This window comes from Exserohilum turcica, assembly GCF_000359705.1.
Source record: "Exserohilum turcica Et28A unplaced genomic scaffold SETTUscaffold_4, whole genome shotgun sequence".
Classification (NCBI taxonomy): Eukaryota; Fungi; Ascomycota; class Dothideomycetes; order Pleosporales; family Pleosporaceae; genus Exserohilum; species Exserohilum turcicum.
The window spans coordinates 847,864-873,068 of NW_007360247.1; the positions used below are offsets into that span (position 1 = coordinate 847,864).

Below are 25,205 nucleotides of genomic sequence, written 5' to 3' on the forward strand. Positions count from 1 at the left end.
TGACGCCTCGATACTGTTTACACTATGTCTTGATTCTGACTATTCAGGCAGAACATCAGCCCATTTTGTCCCAAGCACCCCTTGAAATGTATTATGGTGACAAATGGTTAAGGCAAGAAGGATGTGAAGTGGAGAAAGGTGGCGTCTCTCTACCGATTTGGGCAATGAACACGGAGCCAATTCCTTTTGCATCTGGCCGATAGATGTCTAGCCCCCTTAGAGAGCTCTGGCTATTTAACTGTGCATATATACCGGCATTGTGTCCTGCTTTTATAAGTCGCACTTCCTCCCGATTTTAATTCATTGTAGCTATCATTGATTGCTGTGTCCTGACAACACTACTTTCGATCTTTCGAAGAAATCCGACCACATCCCCTGTTCATTTCAGCCACCTAGCATTTCTAGAATTCGGCTATATCGTACCCTTTGTTATTGGGCGAGATGGTTTATCAACCTCCTTCGAACGAACCACAGCACCACCAAAACCACGCCTACCAAGAAACAGGCCAAACCTCAAAATATCGAACCCCTAAAGCTTGTAATAGGTGCCGTGATCGAAAGCGAAAATGCAATGGAGAGTCTCCATGCAACAGATGTTATGAAGACAATGAAAAATGCGAATATATCCAGACACCACCAACTGCGTATAGTACTCTCCGCTTACTCATAGTTTTATACTAACTTCTATCAGTCAAGAGATGACGCTTTTCAAGATACACAATCTTGTCAATGATACGAATAATCAAGTTTCCGATTTTGCTGGCCAGCTAGCGGCATTTGAAATAAAATTCTCTCATACACATCTCACACTCTACGAACCTAAACCAGAAGGTACATCGGCAGCATTTTCGACCGAAAAAATTCGACAGCTATTCGGTGTCTATCTAAATCACGTTCATGTCCTATATCCAATTTTCGACAAGCCTGAGAACATATGCGTTCATTTTCAAGACGACATGAGTCGCACAGCAGAGCGGAACAATCTTGTCGAAACAAGCTTCGAAAATGCCCAGGCTTTACTGTTTCTCGCAATAGGAAGCTGTTTCCCAGATGCTGAGTATACAGGGGGCTCTGATACTAGACCAGGCATGATCTACTATCATTCAGCCCAACAGATTCTCAAGCGTAAGTTTAGGGATCGAAGCATTGCTTACGCAAAAACATCAACTCTAGCTGCAATTTACACTAGCCAAAACGGAATGCTTACTGATAGCTTGATACACCTACACGCTTCTCATTCCATTTACGCAGATGTTGTCAAAAGGTGAGACGATTTATTCTTACCTGGAAAACTAGCCTAATAATCAGCAGCTTGACGGCGAGAAAGTGCCCCTCCGAGGAAGTAATGAGAAGCGTTGGGATTTTTCAGATTCTTGCAAGGTTAGTTGAGATGATGAGTTTGAGTACCCGTCTGACTCTTTTCCTAGCAACTTTCATGATGACGCCAGCATTGACTGTTCTATTCCTTACTCTGACGACTGGAGCACATTATTTCCTGGAGAGACGGTGGAAGAGCCTAATGATAATGTTTTGTGGACAAGGATACTGCTCCAGATGGTACTCCAGGTTGCAAAGCGAATTCCACCGCCAGATTTTGCTTCAATCGAAAGCTTCAATGATGAACATCTGTGCGCTTTCACAAGCTCCGCAGAGTTGAAGATCAACATCATGGAGCGATGGAGATCAAGTAACATCTCAAACGTGGCCTGGAATGATCAAGATCCACCGTCAAGTAACCATTTGATGGCTTCGCTACGAGCAGAGTACTACGGGGGTGTAGCTGCCTTGTTGTTACCGTACCTGAGAATTCTGAAATTTCTCGATCGAATGGAGGATTCAGGGAAAGAGCTATCCAAAGGCCAGCAAGGTATCATCTATATCATCCAACAGTGGGCGAGATATGCTCTCGACAGCATTACCGCTTTTGACTGTATCGGTGCAGTTGATGGTTATGTGTACAAGAAATTTCGGGGTACAAGCAGTAGTCTGGTAATTATGGGTAACCCTGTGAATACGCTTCATATGTAAGTCAACTACTGTATTACCCATGATGTGTATCTAACACTGATTATTCGCAGTGGATTCAAGGCAGTTCTTCTTTTGCGAGCTATCAGTTCGACCTCACTTGGACAACACATCGAAAGTCCACTGCAGCTCTCAGATGAAGATATGAACCATCTCTACCAACACACAGTCGATAGGTTGTCTCGATTTCGACCAACTAGTCGAATTCTAGACCAGGATCTCGAATTCTTGCGTATGCCCTGGCCACAAATGAGCCCAATCGATCAGTTGCGTCTAGCTACCACATTGGCGGTTTAGGCAAAACTCAATTCTCACTACGCTCCCGGTCGTTTTTTGCTTTTGGAATAACACAGCCGACAATTAATTATAGTTCATTTCGTAATATAACTTTGAATTCATTTGCTTAAGCTCCTAGTAGAAACGTTATCATATGATTTAGCGATATCCGATGGACGTGATCGAATATACGAAAAAGAGACCGAACCTAAATGGGATTTCGATTGCCAAGAAGTATGTGATTAGAGGAAGGTCCTTCGATTTTGTGTACACCTCAGTTAGCTGTCGCCTTACAAATCACGACCTATATCTTAATTTCGAAAGTATGTGTATATATAAGTTTCTCCATTCACCAGACGTAGAAAAGATCCTTAAATTCTTATCTACTACTATGGCCGATAAGGTCCAAGACGTCGAAGCTGCGTTGCAAACTATCAGTCAGGCGCCTATTGAAATGCTGCTTGTGAATATTCGCCAGCTTTGCGAAGCGAACTCTGCGATCGCAAAGGCAATTTGTTCTCTAAGCTTAAGTTTTTACGAAGAGACTGGGCAATTCAAACCCCAGTTTGACAGTATAGGCAACTGCGCTAGTGCTCAGGCTAAGCCTCCACCCATTTCGGAAATCAACAACACGCAAGGCAGTGACCAGGTAACGCTGCACCAGTACAGGTCTAGACATGGCTTACCGGAGCATGCAGTTGTGAGGCTTGCACAGTACTGGATTAAGAAGAGACTAGCGGGAACTAGTCTACTTAATATTGTAGATGAAAATAGGGTGTTAGATGATCTCCGCAAAGCTGTAGTTTCAAGTACTCCTGTATTTTTAGCACTGATAAGAAGTATGAAGAAGAGGAGGTCCGCTACCAGCTCGCGACGCTAAAGAACGCGCGTATGATAGCTACTTCAAGTGTTAAAATTGCCGCTTTCGTTGTCTGTGCATATTAGTTGGTTAGGCAGTATGAACACGTCGACGGCTCTCCAAGGTTTTGCCCCTCGGCGGCCACTGGAGCAGTAGGCTGAGCCGGATTAAATCAACTTAGTAGAAGTGATTTGAGTTAATGTCTAACAGAAAGTGTGTCAAATATTGCAGGCGTCGTGGCGTTGAATGGCGAGGAGTACGATGCAAGCTTTTCACCGCTGGCTCAACGCCTAAATTAGTTGCCTGACTTCCCCCTGTTTAGCTCTAACCTTCCCGATTATTGCGCCACAAAATCGGGAAGAATTTGAGATAGATTAAAGTGTTTCCCATTCCATCTCTCGTGCAAAACCACAAATCCCAAGTTCTACAATGAGGACTATACATTGCCCAACCAGATCTAGTACGAGCAGGATTTTCAATATGGAGCCAGCAGAAATCAAAGCGTTTGTGAATCGGGAGAACGCAGGGTTACAGAACCGAAGTCATCAACTTCTCGGCGAGCTTCAAGAAACTCGGAACCAACTTTCCAAAGCGCGTACGCTGAACGACATTTACCAATATAAATTGCAAGCCCAAGCTTTTCAAATATACGTGGCTAATGAGACAATCACCAATCTCAGCCATCATATCTACTTTCTACAAAGTTACATAGCTCATGTCGAACACCAATCAGATCAAGCAATGCGAGCATGTAGAGAGACGACCGAGTATTATGAACGGGAAATTGCCGCCGGAAGATGGTCGGGTCACCAATGGAGCCAGGAAGCGGCAAACCTCAGTTCTAGCGCAAGGAATCTTCATCACAATGCCTTCGCCAACTTCAAGGCTAGCAATACAAGTGACGAACAGAAAAAGGACCTTATATAGAAGATTATGGAAATCGAGTCTACCGTTTTGTTGAAAGAAATCAAGAAAAACAACCTTAAGCAAACTCTTGAGGATAATAAGGCTCGTCTAAACAAGGTTTGCATTACATCTTCTAAAATGATCGAGACTTAGAACGATTTGAATCGTAAACTTGCCGAGACAAACGTCGTGCTTCGCTCGAAGGCGGGGAAGAGCGCACGCGCTCTTCGCATGGCTAAGGACGAAAGGGAAAGTTTGCAAACAAAGATCAAGAATGCGGAGGAGGAATTACAAAAGTGCCGAGAAACAGAGGAGTAACTCAAGAAGGCTATAGAGAGGGAAGTACAACTTGAGCGTGAATGTGAGCATTCACTTGCTAAAGCAGAAGATCTCCGAACTTCAAATGACTTCTACAAGCGCCAGGATTCAAACCAGACGCAGACTATTTTCAATCTAAAAAGATTGGTAGCAAACCTGCAGAAGACGGAGCGGAATGAAGGATACATCAAAACTATCACCACCCATAAGGCTGAGATTGCGCGGCTTGTTGCGAACGAGGTCCGACTTAAAGACGAGGTTCAAAAGCATCAAAGGATCGCTATCAAGGCTTTAGAGAGGATGAAGGAACAGATCAAGATTGCAAATGAGGCAAAGAAGGAGGTGGCTACTTATAAAGGACATGCTCTGGCTGCAAAACACTCGCTGCTGGTCAGTCTATCGCATACCAAGTTCGAACTTGCCATGGAAATTGTTAATAATGTCTTCAAAGGGTTGAAAGATATAGATTCCGAGGAAAAGGCAAAACAGGCGATTCACAGCATCAATGGCTATCTTGAACAACAATCCAAAACAGTCGAAGACTACACCACTAATGTAATGTCAAATAGTGCTGAGGTACGAGGAGTGATACAAGACCTTCAAGGCTATACCCTAAAGGAAGCAAGGCCAAATGAGTTTGGGAGCTTCATAGATTATGTACGAGGGTTGCAGCATACGCTCGAGACAGAGGCTAAGAAGTGGAAGAATAAGCTTAACGTCTAGCACAAACGTTTACTAGATTATCAGCTTATCTCTTCCTGAGAAAGCGAGATGCCATGCAAGGCGATCTGCACTATTAATATTGTAGTGTTGTAGCATATGACTAGATTGTCAGCATATATCCAAATTTCTTTTCGGCGTTAATAGGTACCTTTTTCACTCAGTTCACTACCAGCAATGAGTTTTCATCTTCTCGTGACTATCCCCCTTGGTTGACTCAAATTCGATCACGTGTTATGCCACAGTACGTAGCTAATTAGACTTAGGTATTAACAAAAAATGACAACAGAATTTATGGATTAATTATTCAGACAATAGGAGAGATTATGTGTGAGGAAAAGATCTTGAGCTTAGCCCATTAGGCATGTTCCAAATGCATTGCAGGAAATTGCGTAAATGGGACTAGTTAGATACAATTTGCTATATCATTGATCCCGTTACTCTACACAAAAACAATAACATATTTTACAACTAATGGCGTATGATTAAAACGGCAGCAGTACCTCGTATAATTACATAAGGATCACAAGAGGCTATTCAAGTTACCCTTGGCGCTAGAAACATGTCTGTCATGCCTCACCCTTATTATGCCTCGCGATTCAGGCGCTTATCCCTAATATGAGTCTATTATATCACTCATCATTCCTGCGGAGAAGCATATAAAACAACTTAAAGAACTTAACCGCCGAACTTTAACGAGGCAAAAGAGCAACTAGGTACATAGGCTATTTAACTTAGATGAGTTAACTAACTAACTGGTTAGTAATGCTTGCGATCCGTGTATAGAACTCGTATCAAGAATCATATAGAGTAAGGCAAGGATGTTACTATAGATGTGTCAGGACAAATAGGATAGCATAGAGATCCTTTTTGACTATAAAAAGAGCTTTTTTATAGGTATATGTATAGTATTTATATGCAACATGCAGTAAGGATGCAGCGCTAATAACGGGTAAGTATCGAAGTAGTGGCCACGTTTAAAAACTAACAGGAGCTTGGATTGAACGATACTTAAAAAGAAGCAAGAGAACTCTAGATAATGTACTAATCAGCAGTGGGAGTAGCCGCATTCTTAGAAGCCACTAAGTTTCCAGCACCTTCCCCGGGGCAAACCGATGTAATAGTCCCATTCTTGCACATGTAACTGCCCACTTGCTCTTTAAAAGTACCAGATACCTCCTTTAGGCCGGGGTACCATTGCCCTTCTCCTTCTCCATCTTTATATACCGTATTACATGTATCATCACTAAATGATTAGAGGCTTGCTTATAGACTCAACATAAGATCGGACATACCTAAAGAATTGGCAGCATAAACCTAAGTCGATTGCAATAGACGCGACATTATTAAGCCTGTCGGCGGCTACGCAGCGGTCGGATGATATGATTGGTGCAGCACATTCGCTCCATGCTGTCTTTGAACAAAAGTGTAACTTCGCCTAGCCGTTAACTTTGATTCTAAGCGCCTAATGTTTTGCTTACCCTTCGCGGGCAATCAGCTTGCTCAACACGGTTATGCTGAAGATCTATCAACATTGTCGATTGGGCGAAGACATTACCCAATAATGCGCTTGTAAAACACCAGTGTTGATACCGCATATTGAGGTCAGGTAAATGTTTAATACTAAGCTGTAGACTTATGTAACTAGTAAGGGATGTATTCTGTTCTGCATTATATATTTAAAAACCTGACCTTCCGAGGTCTGCTCTATTTCTATATGCACTTTTAGACGGACTTCAATTTATGCACGCGGACTACTAATTAAATAACATGCATTTATCCTGAGGGGGTTCAAAACGGCCAGCAAGTAGTCTAGACTTCAATAGAACTATAGTCAGACTCTTTAACTAGTTCGCATTTAACATTCATTGTAACGGGCTGAACGGCCTTCGCCGCTTCTTCTCGTCTACGACCTCGCTTACCCACCTGCCTAGTCTAATTGTTACTTAGGTAATATACATTGTATATAGATATGTAGTTCTATAGCCTAGACTCTAGCTCTCTATCGAATATAATCTCTTGTATAACTACATATATGCAGCAACATAAAGCAACCTCAAATCTAAGGACCACGTATGAGTCACAGCCTAGAAGACTTGAAAGGGCCCTTTTTTAACAGGACACGTTGATGAGGTGATACTAGGCTGTAAATCCATGTGCTTGTGTTTTAAAAGTACTGAATGTCCGTCATCCATCACCTATAGCGCTGTTTTGCCTATCACTCTAACTTGGGTCTGTCCTTCACCCTTATCATACGACCGTGCACATGCATAACCTATGACTCTTAACTCTCAAAATGACATACACCACCAGCGGGATATATTGCATAGTAGAACACTGACAAGTTTGGTGGTTACGAGTCATGGCTGACTGAAACAAGGTTTTGGAATGGATCCTGCTGGTCCTAGTCTACACCGTTATCGCCGTGCGTATTTACATGCGCCGGTTCCGCTTCCGAGAAAACCTAGACGTGGCCGGCTATCTCCTGATCGTCTCTGCCCTCAAAGCTTTAGCTCTAGTGACCTGGGATACAATTGCATACAACACAGGTGCATTAAATAGCAAAGTAAGGTCTAAGTTACTATGTAAAGTAGGTCTTAATATAACCAATTGCTTCTTCTTATAGATTTGCGCTCTTTTTACGACGCAGACTTACTATAAAATTCCACTGCTAACAATTACAGATCCTGTTTGCATGTTTGCCTTGTACTCGAGTCTCGTCACTTTCGAAGGTCGACGAACGATGCGAAGCACTTTGTTAGTTACTAGCCTGTTCGTCGCTGAAGGGCGTGTTTGTATGTATGAATTTTTCCACCTTCTGGCTTCAATATATGTGTGAGTTACAGATTTTCACTTGCTTGTGAGCGATGTAGACAACAATAGTGTGACGAAATGATTGCGATATCGGTAACTTTGACAACATTTTTCAATACTTAGTTACGTTAAAATCAAATGATGATTCTGACAGCAAATCTAGCCTCTCATTGCCTATTGTTGTTACCCCCTTGTCCTTATTTTCACTGTTCATCTTTTTACTAACTACAGCTATGCATTTATATCAATACTAAGCGAAACTGCCATCCACGCTGCAGTAGGCGCTCACATCAACTCATACCATCTCCCTATCCGGCTCTCTGATGAAGTCGTTTAGCGAAGTAGATGCTGCAAGCCTTGTTTTGTCAGCACTTGCCGCCAAATAGCCCCAAATTGCTAACATGTCCATTTAAACACAAATCTATTAGAGAATAAAAGCATAACATCTTAAGCTCCACGAAGATAATAGCAAGTAAATAGATTTTCGTACTTCTATAGTCTGGGGCCAGGCATTAGCCGACTGTTTCACGGGCTCGTCATTCCGGATTGACCGCTATACAGTTATGTCATACGCTTTTGCTAATTTCAGGGCCTGCCGCCCAGTCAGAATTTGTATTAACTAGCTTCCTAATTAGCTAGTAGGTGTTGTTGGGTCTGTACATGGAAACCCAATGTGGTTTGGGGGTGTAGTATCACGCGCCATCTACTTGCATCTTCATGCTGCGGATGCTGATAGCTATTCCTATTGCTTAAAGGATGACAAATGAAATGCCCTTCTTCTCTCGCAATATGAGCACCCTATTTTCTTATCTCCTCTTGTCCTAGCTGTGTTTTGTATGTATGGCAGCTATGAACTCACATTGTTCTCAGCCGCATCCGTCTATTTGGGTTTCAGCTTAAAGTACAATCCAAGAATCAGAGCAATCACGCAAAGAATTGTGACAATGGTCAGTAAGATGCACCATTTACGTCTTCTAGCCCGCTTGGCCGACTTGATGGCCTTGCCTAGCTGTTGGTTTGCTTCTTTGCTATCGCCCTCTACTTGCACAGTCTGGACTTCTGCTTCTGCGATTAGCAGGTCTTGGTAGGTGACTTGCTCGTTTAGTTGAGTAAATAGTAAAGCAAGCTCGCTCATGGTCTTTTCGATGCGCTGAATGTCGTTATGGCGCGCATGTACCGCGCCGAGAACACTGGCCGCTTGACCGCTACGGTTGTATTTGAGCTAAGGGTGTGTTAGAGATAGTTTCCTTGATATCCAACTCTCAATTCATACTTACAGCCTGGGTAAAGATGCCCTCGTCGCCCAAGTCGGAATTGGCCACCTCTTCGACCTCGGCATCCGTGGCATCCGGGTTGATGATGCGGTACTGCCTCCCAATAGCTTCGCGGTATCTCTTAGAATAATCAGCCTCTTCCTTCTGCAAGTCCTCGAGCTGGCTCTTAAATATTCTCTTAATCATCTCAATCTGAGACCTCTTTGTTCTATTGTTAGGATCACGCATAGTATCCCTTTCTAAGAACTTAATCTCATCTTTCATTTGTGTATTCCTAATCTGCGTCCTGGTTACAATCGCCTCGAGTTCGGCACTGGAGCAGTTGTCAGGCGAGGAAAGCATGCGCTGGTGGATGCTGGCAATAGCTTGGATATCAGAGTTTAGCTGGCTGATTCGCTCCTTCGCGCCTTCAATGCGCGCAAAGAAGTCATCTCGGCTCAGAGGCTGGGATCCATGCGCCTCCATAGTGTTGACTTGCGCAGGCAAGCTGCTCATAGGCACGTCTGTATGAGGGGTGTTTGGCGCAGTCGTGTTGGACGGGCCCAAGGCACCAGCTTGCGAGTATTGCGATGGCTGCGAGTAATTCAACTCGCCATGGCGCTGGAGGGGAGCAGGAGAATTGAGCTGTTGCTGCAGCTGGTCGTACTATACTGTCGTATCAGTCTGATGATGTTATGTTGGAAATGCGACTGCTTACACTTCCGCCGTATGGGTTGGCAGTGCCATAGCTGGCACAACCACCGTACGGGTTTTCCTGCGCATCATATCTTCCTTCGCGCTGTTGGCATTTCTGTGTCATGCGGGATATATGGTGGGTAGGTTGGTAGCGAAAAAAAATCAATGGGTTTGGGATGGCGCAGTAGACCTTGAGAAGCAGCTGCAGAGGCTACACATAAGATGCGCTGTTGGAGTGTGAGCCTAGGTACTATACACTTCTTGTGCGAGCCCAAGGCTGACAGTGGTAAAGAACCAAGATGTATTTAGCTCGCAGGTGGAAAATTCTGCATTGTATATCAGTGTACATATGTACATTTATATATGTGTGCTGTATCACGGCTGTGACACGTAGGGTACCGCGCTCAATAAGTGCGGATCGACTATTATGGTAATTAATAAGTGCTTAAGAAGTAGTTACTTCACCTTAGGATCGGTAGACGGGGCCGCACGGTGCAGCCTTGACCGCTATCGCATAAGCAAACCTTACTCAAATCAACGGCACAATACAGCAACTCATCGTTCACAGCGTCACCTGTACCGGCAGGACTACTGTGATTGCGGCTTCACCACTTCAGGCAGCATCTTAAAAGTTTCGTCATCGTAAGACTGAAAATTGACCAATTATGTTGATTGCTCTGCAGCTGACTGCTCGTGCCAAGCTATGTAACTACACAAGGCGGGATTATTCAAATCATTACGTAGCTGCGTGTACATAACGGTGAGGCCGCAATCGCTAATTAGTGTAACATGAGAGGCAGGTTCGGGCCCTTTGGTCCCATGGAAGTGTCGAAATGAGCTCCTACATGTAATAATATGTAGTTGTGCATGCCTCTAAACATTTGTAAGGTTATAGAATTATTCAATCGCAGCTTAACTGCCTAGCGTCTACTTTCCGGAGCGCAGCCACTTACATCCATCTCTATTAGTCGAAAAACACCCTATGTCGAGATGGATTAAACTTCAAATATCACATCTTGAGGTAACGTGACTCTATATGATTGCCTTCGACTCCTCAATGGCATTACGGGCATTCTGAGAATGGGTAAAATTATTTGAAAATTAACTGAGAGTGACTCTCCCACCCAAGGTGCTGAAGCTGGCTACGTCGAGGAAGAGCCGTATGTTCGGCACTTGCGTGAAATCGATCGCTGTCCGTGAACCTGAATCAACACTAAATAAAGATGTTCTATAATGTGCGACCAGCCGGCGCACAGAAACTTCGTCGCTCAAAATCTGATCTATGGGAGTTCCTTCCAAAGACTGTACACCCCCAGCTATGAGCAACCATTTCCTCAACCGATAGTGTCCTGCATATATATGAAACAGCTGGCTCAGTGTCAATATAAAACCTAGTGAACTGAGCAAAGCGCTGTTTGCTGCATCGTGGAACTTTCTTTTTCTACACGTTGTAATGAGCGTTGGTTTTAAAGGAGAGCGTGGTAGTGACACGAGTAGTGCGTTTGCTCTCACGATTCGCAGCACGTCCAGTGGTGTTAGCCTGACTTCTTTGCAAAGACGATCGCGCAAAGAAGGCACATACACCCACAAATCAACCGTACGATCTGGAACATCGTCTACCTTATGCCAAAATCCCTTGATAGGATTAATAGACGCTTGCATTGGCACACTGAAACTCATAAGAAAGTCTCTCTTCGCATCTGTGTCTGAAACAGCGCGAACGCGGCCCAATTGATACTTGTCACAGTGAAATCGTACAAGATTAGAATGTCCTGTAATGCTGAATTCGACTAGTGAGTCGAGCGTCGTCGCTGTCGGCGTGAATACTGGGAATGTGCCCAATAGGTAGATTGTGAGCCTTCCATTCCCACGAGAGTTTAAATAACGTTCTGTCACGTGTAATCGCTGCTCGAGTGCATAAGCGCCGTCTCCAAGCAACATCAGTTTCATGCCCTCTCGTGAAAGTCTTTCGACCGCAGGTACATCCCACACCAAATCTCGGATCGGGTTAAGATACTTTTCTTTTTCCTTTGCAGTCAAAACGCACAACTTCAGGTTGACTAACTTAGCTGCGTCGAAGGCGGACACACTGTCTAAGATTCTTCGCCGGATCGGCGAAAGAAAGAGAAGGTATCCAAGAGACGCAATGCTTTTCTCCACACCACTACTTGCAATATCTTCTTGTCGGTTATCGTCGGCAAGCTTTTGGTAATACACAAGTTGTGGTAATAGAGGCATCTCGAAAAACAGAAGGCTGTAGTTAACCGGTGAGCGGCGACAGCCTGCACATCTCTGTTAACCTTTTTGGATGGGGGATGGAGTGATTACATCAAGAACAGAGCATTCGCTTATATATGTAAGACACTATATTGAGATTGCGTTGTGTGTATGCTCGGTAGTTCGGAATCTTACAAGCAAAAATTGGGTAACTATATGTAAATGATGTAAGGGCAAGAAGGTCAGCCAGATATCGCGTTCCTAGCGTCATGATAAGATGACGCAGAGGCACGTGCGTAGCACTACCAATAGTACCTGATCCCCGTACACATCATGTGCAAGGGTTAGTAACCTCTTGAAAACACTAGCCCCTAAGGTATATAAGCTGTTTAAGGGCACAATAGTCTATCATTCGGCTTTTAGCTTTGCAAAAGATGGAAAGGATAACTCAAAAGTAGGTCTTACAGTGAAGTATCTGTTCAGCGCTAAGCCTTCAAAGTACCGATATACTCGACTTCAATCCTACCTCACCAAACATCCGCGCACTTCAGTCCTCATTACGCTCTATATTATCTGAAGATGAAAAATTCCAAGCATGCATGGCTATACGCAACGAGATGCTTTCACAGCAAAGACAAGCTGACTGGCTGTTTACAAAACTGAATGAGGTTATGATAGAAGAGTGTTACCGTTATAGAAAGAACGAACAGCCGCAGCGAGATTCTCTCGTTGATGCGAAGCAATGGGAGCAATTCGTCAATACGGCACAATCTAAGATTAGAACGAGTAAGCAGTGTCTCGCTCCGCTTGTTAAGACAGCCCAATATTGGGGCATGAATAAGGTTCAACACTACGAGTGGGCTTCGATGGGACTCAAGTACTGCGATGTACTTGCAGCTGCTGCTTCTCGAAATCCTATCTGGGAAGACGCCCGGGTTAAGCTTAACCAGCTACTTTTGAGAAGGATTACAGAAGGGCGTTTTCTAAGAAAGACATCGAACCCTTTCTACCTAGTCGACCTGGAGCACCTTATTGCTTGGACAGGCAAAACCGACTTTGAAAGGAAAGGCCGCAGAGCATACACTTTAAAGTATGAGACAATTGCCCAATCTGATCTGCCAGTTGACTATGTACTTGACCGGTTCGGTATCATTGCGGCTGCAGCATGTCAATCTACTCCATCAACATTCACCGCGACGGAGCTTGAAGCCCCATATTATCCGCACAATGTTGCGAATATATTCACAAGAAGTGCAACAACCGTCTTGAATAGCCATCTTTCTCAGCGATGTGCTCGAAACTGGAAAGTATTGCGTCTGCTACTTGTACAGGGCTGTTTTGTAATAATTATGCTTTCTTTGTTTATATGTACGAATACAAGCCATCAGTTGTATTCTATATATATTAGTCTGATTGAAATAATGACATAAAGTCTCTGAATTAGGTATAGGCTAGGGGGCGCAGGAGAGAATCAAACAATACGTGTATTGATAATGTTAGAGGGTCTATTACTAGTTAAGTTGTACTATGTGAATCTCAATTTTGCGATAAAAAAGACTAGGACAGCATCTTCGCAAATCTGCTAGGACCCTAACCTTAACACACGATGTTCTGAATAGTGTACACTTTGTCTCCCTCGACGACGCCGCACGCATCACCCCAGCCAATCTCAAAGTCATCACTCTTTGGGTTCTTTAATTTAGCGTTAGGTGCGCATTGTGCATCTACAGAATAGTAGCTAGTTTCCATCCTAGGTGCGGTGTTCCAATCGCAAACATCGAAAGCTGGGTTTTCTAACCTGCGATGGAGCTTTTCAGGCGATGCTAAGACGTTAGATTTACGAATATGGTAGTTTTGTCTAGAATACTTCCTACTATGACGATGTTTGATGTATTCCCATTCACTTCTAGTCAGCTTTGCACCGTACGAACTGCTGCAGGCTATCGAGTCTTCATCGTAGCCTTTAGATTTATCTTGCTCACCTCCCCTTGGTGACTCGCTACTAGGATCTAACAGTGCAGTAGAACGTGTTGTAGGAACGGTCTTAAAGCTTGTATAAGTGCGCGTGGTGGTACTGCTAGAACCTGAACTGATCTGAACTGCTGCACAGTTCATGAAGAATTCATGCTCACGGTTCAACCAGATCCAAGCAAAGACTGCTGTACCTGTTGGTATGTTTAGAGGGACCTTGAATTCAAACACCTGTGGCATGTCTTTGTCCCTGTGAGGGCAGTTCCCATGGTATGAAGCCGCGACTTTCCATGTCTGACCTTTATCCACAGAGAATCCAATTTGGCAGCTTCCACCGTAGTGAGTTGATCCTGGAACACCGATACTATATATGTGGTCGGATAACTTAAAGTACGCGTCCTGGCCAGGTTCCCATGTGACTTGTGGTCTGCCCTCCTCTGTATCTAGAAGGGCAAGATGACCACGACAATCGCCAGGGGAAGGCAGTGTTGGCTCTCCTTGAGAATTGCAGCATCCAATTGGAAAGTTGAACTCCTTATCCACCTGTGTTGTGAAAGAGTTGGCTTCTCTATTACCACCGAGAGGGGGCGGATACCACAACGACATGTGTGCTCGAGCTGTAGTCACTAAGGATGCTAGGAGGATTTGCACTACATACATCGTATGATAGGTTTGTAATGTACAATGTATAGAGCCCGTGAAGATATCTTGGTTATAAAAATTCGACTCTGACAGGTCTATATAAACATACGCAAGCAAAAGTTTAACTAAGACATTATTTAGTGGATGTAACGATGGAACATGTGGCGTATATATGAACTCAACTATTGCCTGTGACTCATTGCTCATAGTGCGGGGTTTTCCCTTCGTCGAATATAAACATTCTAAATAGCACGCTATGATATCACCATAGATATGATTATGATGGTAGATGCTATAAATTGCTGAGAATGCTTCTATACATCATAGCATGATAACCCTCTATGATAATGGGAGTGGCACTTTTACAAAGCCACAAGCAAAGGTAGGTAAATGTACACCTGCTATATACAAGGGGTAATATCGTAGGGGTAAGAGACAATAACCCCTTAGTTGCATCATGCTGTGAGGTACACAAAGCAAGTTCGTGTTACAAGGTAGAACTACCTTATTAGGCATGAGCCTTTGGCAGTTTTCCTGCCGACCACAAGGGTTATGGTTACACTGAGACGCAGCAGGGAAGGGGGCGGCGCAGTTGTAGTGAAGCAGCAGGTATTCGCCATTTGATGTCCTCTTCATTAAGCAGACTCCTACTCCTGGCATTTTCGAATAGTATCCTAGGGCGCTTTATGTGAATATTCATTCTTCGATTTGCGGATGGTGATGCGTACTGTATGCAGTTTTCGCCTTGCCCTCTATCGACAGATTGCACCATGCCCGTCGTATTCCTCCGTGTGACGCTGTGCTCACATCTGTCCACCCTGGATTTCCGGCATTTTTTCGCACGCTGTCTTTAAGAGTTTTCCAGTTTTCTAAGAACGGGGCATACTCCACCGATCCAGACAATACGAGTAGGTACTCTCCATAATGGGTTGCAGTAGTCGTCATTGTGAGCTTTGATGTTTTGGAATGAATTCTGGAGCAAACTCAGAACAAGAGCAGATCTGAAGAATTAAATAACATACCGGATCTTCTTAGTGCCCATCGCGCCGGCTGCCCGGGTTACGATTAAGAGAGTACTACGGAAGACCTCGGATGACGAGAGATATTACCGGCTATTGAGTCAACGCGAACGGCCCGCTACGGAATCGAGTAGTCACTCCAATCAAAGTTACTCAGAAAAAAAGGTCGATCAATTGCGAGAGAACTGATCTAACGTCCATCCCTACGTGCCGGGACGCACGGTGTGACGGGACACCTTTTCTTCCGGATGCTCGGGTTGCCCGTAACGTACTTAAAAATAGACAAATGCAATTCGCATCCATTGTACAGCTCTTGCTCTTCCAGTGCATTACCCTCCGACGCCGAAAAGCGTGCTGTTAACTATGCTGTCGCTCGTTCTATGAGTGCCGTTTATCGACTCTCCTCTAATACACCCTTGTTTATTCGCGACGACTAACGTTTACAGAGAGCTCAGTGGGCTAGAAAGAAAGCTAAGATGGCAAAGATTAAGACTGCATACTTAAATAGTCGACTTAAGGTAAGCAGTGTGCATTCTGGCAGTTTCTCCGCGCTGGCGACAATATCGTCAAAACGCGTGCAGCCGGCCGTGCGTCCTAAGCGACATGTTGCAGCAGTAGCGTGATGAGATATCTGCGAGGGGTTGCGCGCTGTGGCTGAGAGCTGCGGCTCCCACTTATCGCCTGACCTTAGACCGCTCTTATTCCCGGGCCGTGTAGGTAGCCACCCCCGTCGCACAGAGCCAGGCGAAACGCTATAAGGATAACCTTTGTAGATTAGTTAGCTGTATTTACTAGCATCTTACTTATATGTGTACTCTCCTAACATGAGTTTGCAACGCAAACACTGCCTTAGCGCAGATAGTAAGGCAGTGCAGGACGCTGAGCGCTTGATGCAGCCAGCCCGGTTGCATGCATTGCCTCACTAGGCTGCCTTCTCTGCCTTCTCTGCCTTATCGAAAACATGTCATTCTACTCCCGCTAACATTCTGCTCTCACTAGTCTAACACTAAAGTCGTTCACGCCTCTGATTCTTTAGACTGAAGTCTGAGCTGCAAGCGCCATGCGGCTTCTCCATTTCGACGCGCTAGGCAAACTGATCTTGACAGACTTTCGCGGCAAGCGGATCCCGCCCTACGCTATTCTATCACACCGATGGGGCGACTCTGAGATCCTTATTGAAGATGTATTGGATGGAAACTACAAAGAGAAAGAAGAAGGCTATCGAAAGCTACGTTTCTGCGCCGAACAAGCAGCTCAGGACGGGCTGCGGTACTTCTGGATCGACACATGCTGCACCGATAGATGGGACAACAACGAGCGCTCGAAGGCGATCAACTCGATGTTCCAGTGGTACAAGAATGCGCTACGATGCTACGTTTTCTTGTCAGATGTGTCAGTATCGACCTCGACCTCGACAGGATCTATCTTATGCAGGGATTGGAATGTATCGCTTCGGCGAAGCAAGTGGTTCACTCGCGGATGGACGCTGCAGGAGCTGATAGCGCCAGCATCTGTGGAGTTCTTCTCGTGCGAAGGGCAGCGCATAGGCGACAAAACCTCTCTCGACCAGCTACTGCACAGCATCACCGGCATTCCGCTTGCAGCGCTGCGCAACTGTCCCCTTAACCAGTTCACTATAGATGAGCGTATGCGATGGGTCAGCGGTCGCGAAACGACCGAAACGGAAGATATGGTATACTGCCTGCTTGGACTTCTTGGCGTCTCTATGCCTGCAACCTATGGCGAAGGAAGGGAGAGTGCGTTGGAAAGACTGCAGGCTGAAGTGGAGGGAGCCGGCCGCGCACCATCGATCATTCCGTTCGCGCGCAACAAGTCTTTTGTGGGTCGCGAACTACAGCTCGCTGAACTAGAAGCGAAGCTCTTCAGCAACACACAGACTACCTCGACGCTTGCAATAGTCGGGCCTGGCGGAACAGGTAAATCGCAGCTCGCGCTCGAGGTCGCACACAGAACACTGAAGAAACACAAGCACTGCTCGGTCTTCTGGATCGATGCGAGTGATAAAGACAGTCTCGACCAGTCCTATACTAGTGTTGCACAGAAGCTTGGCGTTCCTGGTTATGACGGTGACCAGGCAGACATAGAGCAGATCGTGAAACGTTGCGTAGCAAAGCTAAGTACGCGGCAGTGTTTACTGATCTTCGACAACATCGAGGGCACAACTGTCCAGCATGGTGGCTCGTCAACGGCAGAAGCTGCAGACTTAGCCGACTTTCTGCCGCAATCTAAGCTGTGTTCTGTCATTTTCACAATAATAGAAAGCGACACGGCTAAGACGCTTGCTCCACAGGATGTGGTAGCGCTGCGTGAGCTGACGTCAGACACGGCGCTGAGGATGTTGCAATCCCGTTTGACAACGCCGCTCTCTAATGCTGAGCAGCCTGCAGCCATACACTTGCTAAGAGAGCTATCACACCTACCTCTAGCAGTATCGCAAGCGGCAGCGTGCATGAACGCAAGCAATATGACAGTGCAGCAGTACCAAGCACGACTACACGACCACGACCAAGCAGCTCTTAAGCACAGCAATGACTTGCGTGAAAGCGAGCAGGGAGAGTCTAGTCTAAGAAAGGCTGTAGCTGCTATACTATCTCTTTCTATAGGTCAAGTCCGGCAGAGCAATACTATTGCTGTAGAGCAGCTTTACTTTGCTGCGTGCGTAGACCGAAAGGACATTCCGCTCGATCTGCTTAAGGCAGCTTCGCCGCAGGCCCGTGTAGATGCGATCATGATACTTGACAGTTATGCGCTCGTCACAAGGCGACCTGCTGAGTCAGCATTTGACGTGCATCAATTAGTGCACCAAGCCTTAAGAGAGCAGCTGCAGATGCAGGGACGGCTTTACGAATGCACTCAACGCACAGTCACGCAGCTACTCCAGGTGTTTCCAAATAGCGATTACAGTAATAGAAGCAAATGGAGGCGACTACTGCCGCATGCTCAATATGCACTGTCGCATAGTGAGAAGAACGATGACGAGGAGAGAACAAATCTTACAGAAGATTGCGCTAGGGCTCTGCAGAGTGATGGACAATATAAGAGAGCTGAGGAGCTCTATGTACAAGTGATGGAGTCGAGGAAGAGAGTACTAGGTAGCAAGCACCCCCACACGCTCGCCAGTGTTAACAACCTTGGGTCGGTGCTATCGAGGCAGGGCAAGTACGAGGAGGCAGAAGTGATGCATCGACGAGCGCTGGAAGTAAGAGAGAAGGTGCTTGGGCGCGAGCACCCCGACACGCTCGCCAGCGTTAGCAACCTTGGGTCGGTGCTAGAGAGCAAGGGCAAGTACGAGGAGGCAGAAGCAATGCATCGACGAGCGCTGGAAGGGTACGAGAAGGTGCTTGGGCGCGAGCACCCCGACACGCTCGCCAGCGTCAGCAACCTTGGGTCGGTGCTAGAGAGCAAGGGCAAGTACGAGGAGGCAGAAGTGATGCATCGACGAGCGCTGGAAGTAAGAGAGAAGGTACTTGGACGCGAGCACCCTGATACGCTCACCAGTGTTAACAACATTGGGTCGGTGCTGGAGAGGCAGGGCAAGTATGAGGAGGTAGAAGTGATGCATCGACGAGCGCTGGAAGGGTACGAGAAGGTGCTTGGGCGCGAGCACCCCGACACGCTTACTAGCGTGTACTGCCTTGCTTACCTACTTGCGACGCTCTGTGACTATAAGGAATCCCTTGATCTATATAGCAGAGCGTGTGACGGGTATAGCGTTGTTCTTGGAGAGCACCACCCCACTACCCGAGCATGTCGCCAACACCGTAGCGAAGTGCTTTTGTCACATGAGCAGTCTCGACTAGCAAGTTCTAACATTTAGCAGCATAACAAATTTATTTTAGAGTTGCAGCGCCGGGATTAACAGCAGCTCGAAATATCACTCTCAGCGCCATAACTCCCAGCCACAGTGCGCAGTAAGAGTTGCAGACATCTCAGCACGCTACTGTAGCTGAAAGCTCGCTTAAGACGCACGGCCGGGCAGCTGCGTTGTGACGATTCTACCTTTCGCGCGGAGAAATTGCCGGACTGCACACTCCATGCCTTAAATTGACTTTCTGGGTTGGGAGTCTTCATCTTCGCCTTCTTAGCTCACTCTCTAACCCGCTGAGCTCTTGGCGAATGTATGTAGCCGTAAACGAGCAGGGGGGTTCTTAGAGAGGGTTGGTCGACAGCACTAACAAAAAGAGCGACAGCACAGTTAGCAACGCGTTCTCTGATGTCGGATAGGGATGCAGTAGGAGGACTAGTGCTAGAGTATAGATGCACATTAAACCGGCCAATTTATATATATTGTGTGAGCATGCCGGGCGTCCGGAAGAAAAAGTGTCCCGTTACACCGGGCGTCCCGGCACGCGAGGATTGACATTAACTAGTCACAAGTCTATAGACTGCTGCATCGTGATACAATTTCAACACCTCGTTGGGCGGGTACAACAATTTGATCATGTGACAGTAATCGCCCGACCTTGGTCATACTATTCCTACACGTTGGACAAGTAACATAATTTTTGTTTGACTCTCTAGGAGAGCTTACCCATGTTAGAATGCAGGCTCGACAATACACGTGGCCTTGATCGTTAGCTAATTAACTACCTCAAATGTATAATATCAACCTACCGCAAACTAGGGCAATGCGAATGGAACTTCCAGTATCTAAGCAGATAGCGCATTTTAGATTGTAGAGTCGTAGCGGTCTCTGCCACCCAAAGTCCGTGTGGTCGGTATGCTGGCAAGGAAGAAAGGGTGGCTCACCCGGAAACTGGACACAAAAGCCACAGATAACCTTCTCATTATTAGCAACATAACTTGATGTGGATAACAATAGACTTACACAACGACAATCCCTCAAAACATACACAAGACTGGCTTTTCCGCTACCCACTTCAAGTATTTTTGAGCATATGGCGCAATGTTCTGCCTCAGTGGTAAGATCAATGCAAAGCGCTTTTCGCGTGGAGGACATTACTAAATGGAAAGATAATATAGCTTGATGTAGTTTGTCGACCTTATGACATATATATACAAGGAATCTGAAAAGACACGTTACTTAGATTTAGATGCAGATTGCATATAGATAGTCAATATCAGACACGTACGAGCCTTATAACCTTTGTCACAATGCGTGCCAAGAGGTAAATTGAGGGAATATGCATTTGGAAGCCATACTATCTACACCTGGCGGTTCTAGTAGCGGTGTGCTTTGGACCGCGGCCTTACAAAATTCTCAGGCAGTTCGGCGAGTGCTTCGATGTTGGGAACTTCTGAGTGAAGGTCACAACTATAGTGTAAGCAATTGGATATATCGTTGTTTGCATAACTGGCATGGTAGTAGTGATGGACCCTAATAACTGGGCTACTGCTGTCCCTCAAAACCCTTTCTATTAGGCGTTGAGTTTTGGCACATGTCTTTCTTGAACAGACTTGAACACCTTGATCGTGCTGAGTGCGGCTGGACCGCCGTTTACCGCAGAGTAAACAAAGACTTCGTCTGGTATTTTGCGTCGTCATGATGTTCGTAGAAAGGCCTTGAATAGAAACTTATTGGGGCTGGGAATGTTCTAGCACTTAGAATGCGAGTAAAACAACTTTTGATTAGTAGGGTATCTCTTTCTTATACTCATGGCACAGTCATGAACGAATGTGGCCTCAATTTTAGGTGCAGCGACACAATGTAACCTAGTCAACACAACCGATAGAGGTTTTCAAGGCTAGAAAGCACAGCACTGACATGTTATGGAAAGCAGTACCTATCTCAATACCTTAGTCGATAGTGTAGGGATTAACACACTTAACGACGAGAGCAGGGCAATCAACTAATGGTTTTATGAGATATTAATGATCTAGACGAACTAGCTACCTATAAGAGTCATCTTTTTCTCTTACTCGAAGCTATCTTGCACATGCTCAAGTAGCGGGGCTTCAACTAGATTGAACCGCAAGAGCTCTAACCCTTTCTTTATTATCTGAGCCACACAATCCCCCATCGTCTCCAAGCGCTAAAAAGCGGATTTGGCTATTATCTGGGAGCGGATCGGCTACGATTGGTGGATTGAAGCCTTTATACCGTTGGGGATAGCGAACCCATACATTTTGCGGAACATAGCACCGAGACCAGGCTGGATGCTGTGAATCTGGTGTTTCTGGATCCTCCTGAAGGTTGGCAATGTACATTGGATAACCAGATGGAATTTTGGTCAGGGATCGTGCTGCTATCAACCGGATAGGCGAGCATGACATATAGAACTCTCGATTACCGGATGAATTTAGCCAGGTCCTGTTGAGTCAGCGGCGCACTTTGAAGGAAGACTCTGACTTACCATGCGAAGATTACTGCATCTCCCCCTGGAAGGGAATCAGGAATATCGAAAGAGTAACTTTGATCAATGTCATAGGAATTCGTAAGTTTACCTTCTTGACCCTTTCGTACACGCACGCAGTTTCCTTCCCAGCTTTGCACGACAATACAGGTTTCCCCATTATCGTAGGAAAATGATGCCTGACAAGAGCCTCCTGAATGAGCTGCGCCTGGCTCGTGCATGCTAGCGCCGGTCGTGTTTGTGGAGTCATAAATACTACGGGCATGCTATAAGTCATTTTCTAGAATTATTCGAGTATGAACTGACATACTGAAACGTTACCGTACTTCCAGTATACCAAGTGGCATGAGCTTCATGATGAGTCACATCTCTATGATAGCCCTTGCAAGGAAAAGGTTGCTGACCCCAGCCTGGACCTTGATAGTTTGGATCACCATTCAATGGCATGATCAGCTTTGTCACCTGTGAATCCCAGTGAAAGGGTTCGGGCTTGCCCACAAAGACATGTGAACGAACGATTGCAAATAGCACAAAAGTCCAAGTAGATTTGATTTGCATGCTGAAAGTATGAAGTGTACAAAAAGAACTTTGTAGGCTGCAGTTGCATCCTGTTTTATATCATGCTCTCAGTCATGCACGTGGCACTTAATGCAAGGTCAAAGGGGCATACAAGGTTCAGCAACATGGATGACCCCATAGGGGAAGGTGATCAAAGTTTCACAGGGATTATATTCTAGATTAAAACCCCTAACGACTACCACAATACGCTTCTAACAAACAGTAACAAGTATTCTGGTCTTCTTCTCAAAGGATGGGACATGCTTGCTCTAAACCACGTTCTCATAAGAATGAAACCATCGGCCATATGCCAGTCCGCATTCCGCTTCCAGTAACAGGCCAGGAGAAGACCAAAGAATCTCTATGGGACTTGGTAAACGATGGAAAGTTTCAGGCTGAAGTGGTGGAAAGATCATTCCGGGTTTTCTTACATGAAGATCTTCCTGATTATTGGAAACTACAATTTGATCTCTTGGTAGTGTTAAAGTTTGTCTTCGACCGCATCAAACCAAGAGGTGTTACTGTAATCTTTCCGAATAGGCCACTACGTTACCCGACTGGAGATACCGAAGCTCTTTTGAAACTAGCGAGTATTAAGACTCTCCATCAAGGGATCCAACTATGGACTGAATATTTAGCGCAAACCGGCAGCTTGCATCTTGAGAATTCTGACTGGCAGAGTGCTTTCCAGAAAATGTGCGAAGGCTATCGCTTCAATCTAATACAGACTGGAGACAAGATTCTCTTTCAAGACAATGACACGCACTCACAAGAGCTTCATACAGGCAAGAATAGAAGAAGTGCCACTGAAGAGATGACCAAGACAATTCAAGATGTTTACAGCAATTACAATTTGGTGGATGAGTCCTCTCATGAGGCTTTGAAGGAAAGAATAAGCCAAAAAGCGAGAGACCTTCTTCCACGGTATATGGAACCTGTTCCTCTTGATTTCGCAGTCCATAACTACGAAAGCCTGATGAGAACATCTTACGATGCCGGCACGGGTATTGGTTTAACAAATGTTGCACTCCAGGCATTCACAGATGTCAAAGAATCCTCAAGAGGTGGACTTGGTTCTAAGATCGACATTATCGTCGTTAAGGGTACAGTACCACGAGCTCATGTAGGATTTCTGTTAGAGACCAACATCGAAATTCAAAACAGCATCTACACAAGCAAAAAGAGTAAAAGGTTACAGATAATGGATTCTTGTGGAATTTGCTTTGCCATCTTGCCCAACACGGGAGCTGGTGATATCTGGAACAGGTTGAGCTACCGCGGCAACCGCAACAGGGGCTTTTGCAATTCTGTTGAACTGCCTACCAATATCTCGCCGCATGCTGTCACTGGAGAATTCGTGCGAAGAATGGTGCTTGGCTCGGCATATTCAACCGCTGTATAGATATTTGGAGGAACATTCGGTATGGATTTTACTTACTTTATGAATCATCTGCTATATTGAGTAGTTGTATTCTTCCTGAAGTTAGTATTTGCAGCACATATATTCATACAGATACGGATTTAGCAACGAAGCGTAGATAGCCCCCTTTAATTTATTGTTCTCTTACTTATTCTCCTCACTACCATTGAGCGCATGGAGTAGTGAACAATTGCCTTGTGGAAGCGATGCAATATAGCCTCGGGATCGTGGGATATCTGTAAGAGCTGCTCTCTCTTACTTTCATTCAAATTTTCGTAAACCACCCACGTAGGTTCCCACTGTATCCAGACTTTGTCTAACTCTTTGTGAACGATGTAGCCCCAATGGCTGGAATAAATTTGCTGTAGATAATAAAAAAGACCCTTGGTCATTCGAGCGACTTTCCAGTATGCTAGAAATGCTGGGAAACGGCTACCCGCGTTTAAATATGGGGGTAAAGCCTTCGCCGCGACATACCCAAGCAAACCAGGTCGATCTTTTCGGACCTCTATAGGAAACTCATGAAGTAGGTCTTGGGGGGAGGATTGAGTTGACTTCCTTTCAATGGTAGGCTCCCAGGAAATGAGTAGCTCGTTTTCGCCTCGAGCGTGGACAAGCCACCCCTGATTTCCATCTTGACGAAGTGCATGGTACTCACGTGTTGAAAGCCATGAACTTTCCCAAAATATAAGCACATTCAGGCGGTCAATACTTATAGCGCCTAAACAAGGCCATGCATCTTGGTTGATTGTATTGCTCCCAGGTTCAGTCTTCATCTCGCCGTTTGGACAACAATCTAGTAGCAAAAGTTTCACACCACACACCAACTTTCGAAAATCTCAGAAAGCTCTCAAAATCTCGCATCTAAGGCAACCGCCTACTGCGATTCTTTTGCAACTACTCTGACGTTCTAGATCCCTCGCGCTGTCGAGATATCTAGAGTTGAAAGAGAAAGTGCGCTGATTATACGTGTCCTATACACGCCTATCTAGACGCAGCCCTACTACTAGTAGACCAAGTCCAGCACCAGAAGCAGCGAGGATACGTTACCTCCACAGTCTTCTTAGACGTTAAAGGAGCTTTTGACCACGTATCTCACAACCAATTCCTCCAAACGCTAAGAAAGCTAGGCCTCCCAATTAGCCTAATTGCCTGGGCCAAATCCTTTCGTCTCAG

At 45.4% G+C, this 25,205-nt stretch overlaps 11 protein-coding genes across 11 annotated transcripts; 6 read left to right on the top strand and 5 right to left on the bottom strand.

The window, feature by feature from the left end:
- Positions 1 to 1,482: 1,482 nt before the first annotated feature.
- SETTUDRAFT_93282 (uncharacterized protein) lies at positions 1,483 to 2,322 on the top strand (the record flags this gene model as incomplete). Its single annotated transcript, XM_008030176.1, has 2 exons — positions 1,483 to 2,024; positions 2,079 to 2,322. Coding segments are annotated over 2 exons (786 nt in total), but the record flags the coding sequence as incomplete, so codon positions are not given.
- A 370-nt stretch (positions 2,323 to 2,692) lies between these two features.
- SETTUDRAFT_32926 (uncharacterized protein) lies at positions 2,693 to 3,181 on the top strand (the record flags this gene model as incomplete). Its single annotated transcript, XM_008029895.1, has 1 exon — positions 2,693 to 3,181. The coding sequence occupies one exon, from the start codon at positions 2,693 to 2,695 to the stop codon at positions 3,179 to 3,181; it is 489 nt and encodes a 162-aa protein (XP_008028086.1).
- Positions 3,182 to 4,093: 912 nt separating this feature from the next.
- Positions 4,094 to 5,107, top strand: SETTUDRAFT_32927 (uncharacterized protein; the record flags this gene model as incomplete). Its single annotated transcript, XM_008029896.1, has 3 exons — positions 4,094 to 4,183; positions 4,220 to 4,380; positions 4,405 to 5,107. The coding sequence occupies 3 exons, from the start codon at positions 4,094 to 4,096 to the stop codon at positions 5,105 to 5,107; spliced, it is 954 nt and encodes a 317-aa protein (XP_008028087.1).
- A 1,041-nt stretch (positions 5,108 to 6,148) lies between these two features.
- SETTUDRAFT_32928 (uncharacterized protein) lies at positions 6,149 to 6,702 on the bottom strand (the record flags this gene model as incomplete). Its single annotated transcript, XM_008029897.1, has 3 exons — positions 6,149 to 6,350; positions 6,400 to 6,518; positions 6,586 to 6,702. The coding sequence occupies 3 exons, from the start codon at positions 6,700 to 6,702 to the stop codon at positions 6,149 to 6,151; spliced, it is 438 nt and encodes a 145-aa protein (XP_008028088.1).
- Positions 6,703 to 8,798: 2,096 nt separating this feature from the next.
- Positions 8,799 to 9,991, bottom strand: SETTUDRAFT_32929 (uncharacterized protein; the record flags this gene model as incomplete). Its single annotated transcript, XM_008029898.1, has 3 exons — positions 8,799 to 9,140; positions 9,196 to 9,837; positions 9,890 to 9,991. The coding sequence occupies 3 exons, from the start codon at positions 9,989 to 9,991 to the stop codon at positions 8,799 to 8,801; spliced, it is 1,086 nt and encodes a 361-aa protein (XP_008028089.1).
- A 1,388-nt stretch (positions 9,992 to 11,379) lies between these two features.
- Positions 11,380 to 11,979, bottom strand: SETTUDRAFT_83736 (uncharacterized protein; the record flags this gene model as incomplete). Its single annotated transcript, XM_008030052.1, has 1 exon — positions 11,380 to 11,979. A coding segment is annotated over one exon (600 nt), but the record flags the coding sequence as incomplete, so codon positions are not given.
- Positions 11,980 to 12,689: 710 nt separating this feature from the next.
- On the top strand, positions 12,690 to 13,238 carry SETTUDRAFT_84068 (uncharacterized protein; the record flags this gene model as incomplete). The annotated part of the gene is made up of 1 exon (XM_008030177.1): positions 12,690 to 13,238. A coding segment is annotated over one exon (549 nt), but the record flags the coding sequence as incomplete, so codon positions are not given.
- A 442-nt stretch (positions 13,239 to 13,680) lies between these two features.
- On the bottom strand, positions 13,681 to 14,715 carry SETTUDRAFT_92647 (uncharacterized protein; the record flags this gene model as incomplete). The annotated part of the gene is made up of 1 exon (XM_008030178.1): positions 13,681 to 14,715. The coding sequence occupies one exon, from the start codon at positions 14,713 to 14,715 to the stop codon at positions 13,681 to 13,683; it is 1,035 nt and encodes a 344-aa protein (XP_008028369.1).
- Positions 14,716 to 16,756: 2,041 nt separating this feature from the next.
- On the top strand, positions 16,757 to 18,977 carry SETTUDRAFT_164278 (uncharacterized protein; the record flags this gene model as incomplete). The annotated part of the gene is made up of 1 exon (XM_008030179.1): positions 16,757 to 18,977. A coding segment is annotated over exon 1 (2,201 nt), but the record flags the coding sequence as incomplete, so codon positions are not given.
- A 2,970-nt stretch (positions 18,978 to 21,947) lies between these two features.
- Positions 21,948 to 22,444, bottom strand: SETTUDRAFT_61484 (uncharacterized protein; the record flags this gene model as incomplete). The annotated part of the gene is made up of 3 exons (XM_008030001.1): positions 21,948 to 22,008; positions 22,052 to 22,273; positions 22,362 to 22,444. Coding segments are annotated over 3 exons (366 nt in total), but the record flags the coding sequence as incomplete, so codon positions are not given.
- A 979-nt stretch (positions 22,445 to 23,423) lies between these two features.
- Positions 23,424 to 24,011, top strand: SETTUDRAFT_92102 (uncharacterized protein; the record flags this gene model as incomplete). Its single annotated transcript, XM_008030180.1, has 1 exon — positions 23,424 to 24,011. One exon carries the CDS (start codon positions 23,424 to 23,426, stop codon positions 24,009 to 24,011), a length of 588 nt encoding a protein of 195 aa, XP_008028371.1.
- Between the last annotated feature and the right edge of the window lie 1,194 nt (positions 24,012 to 25,205).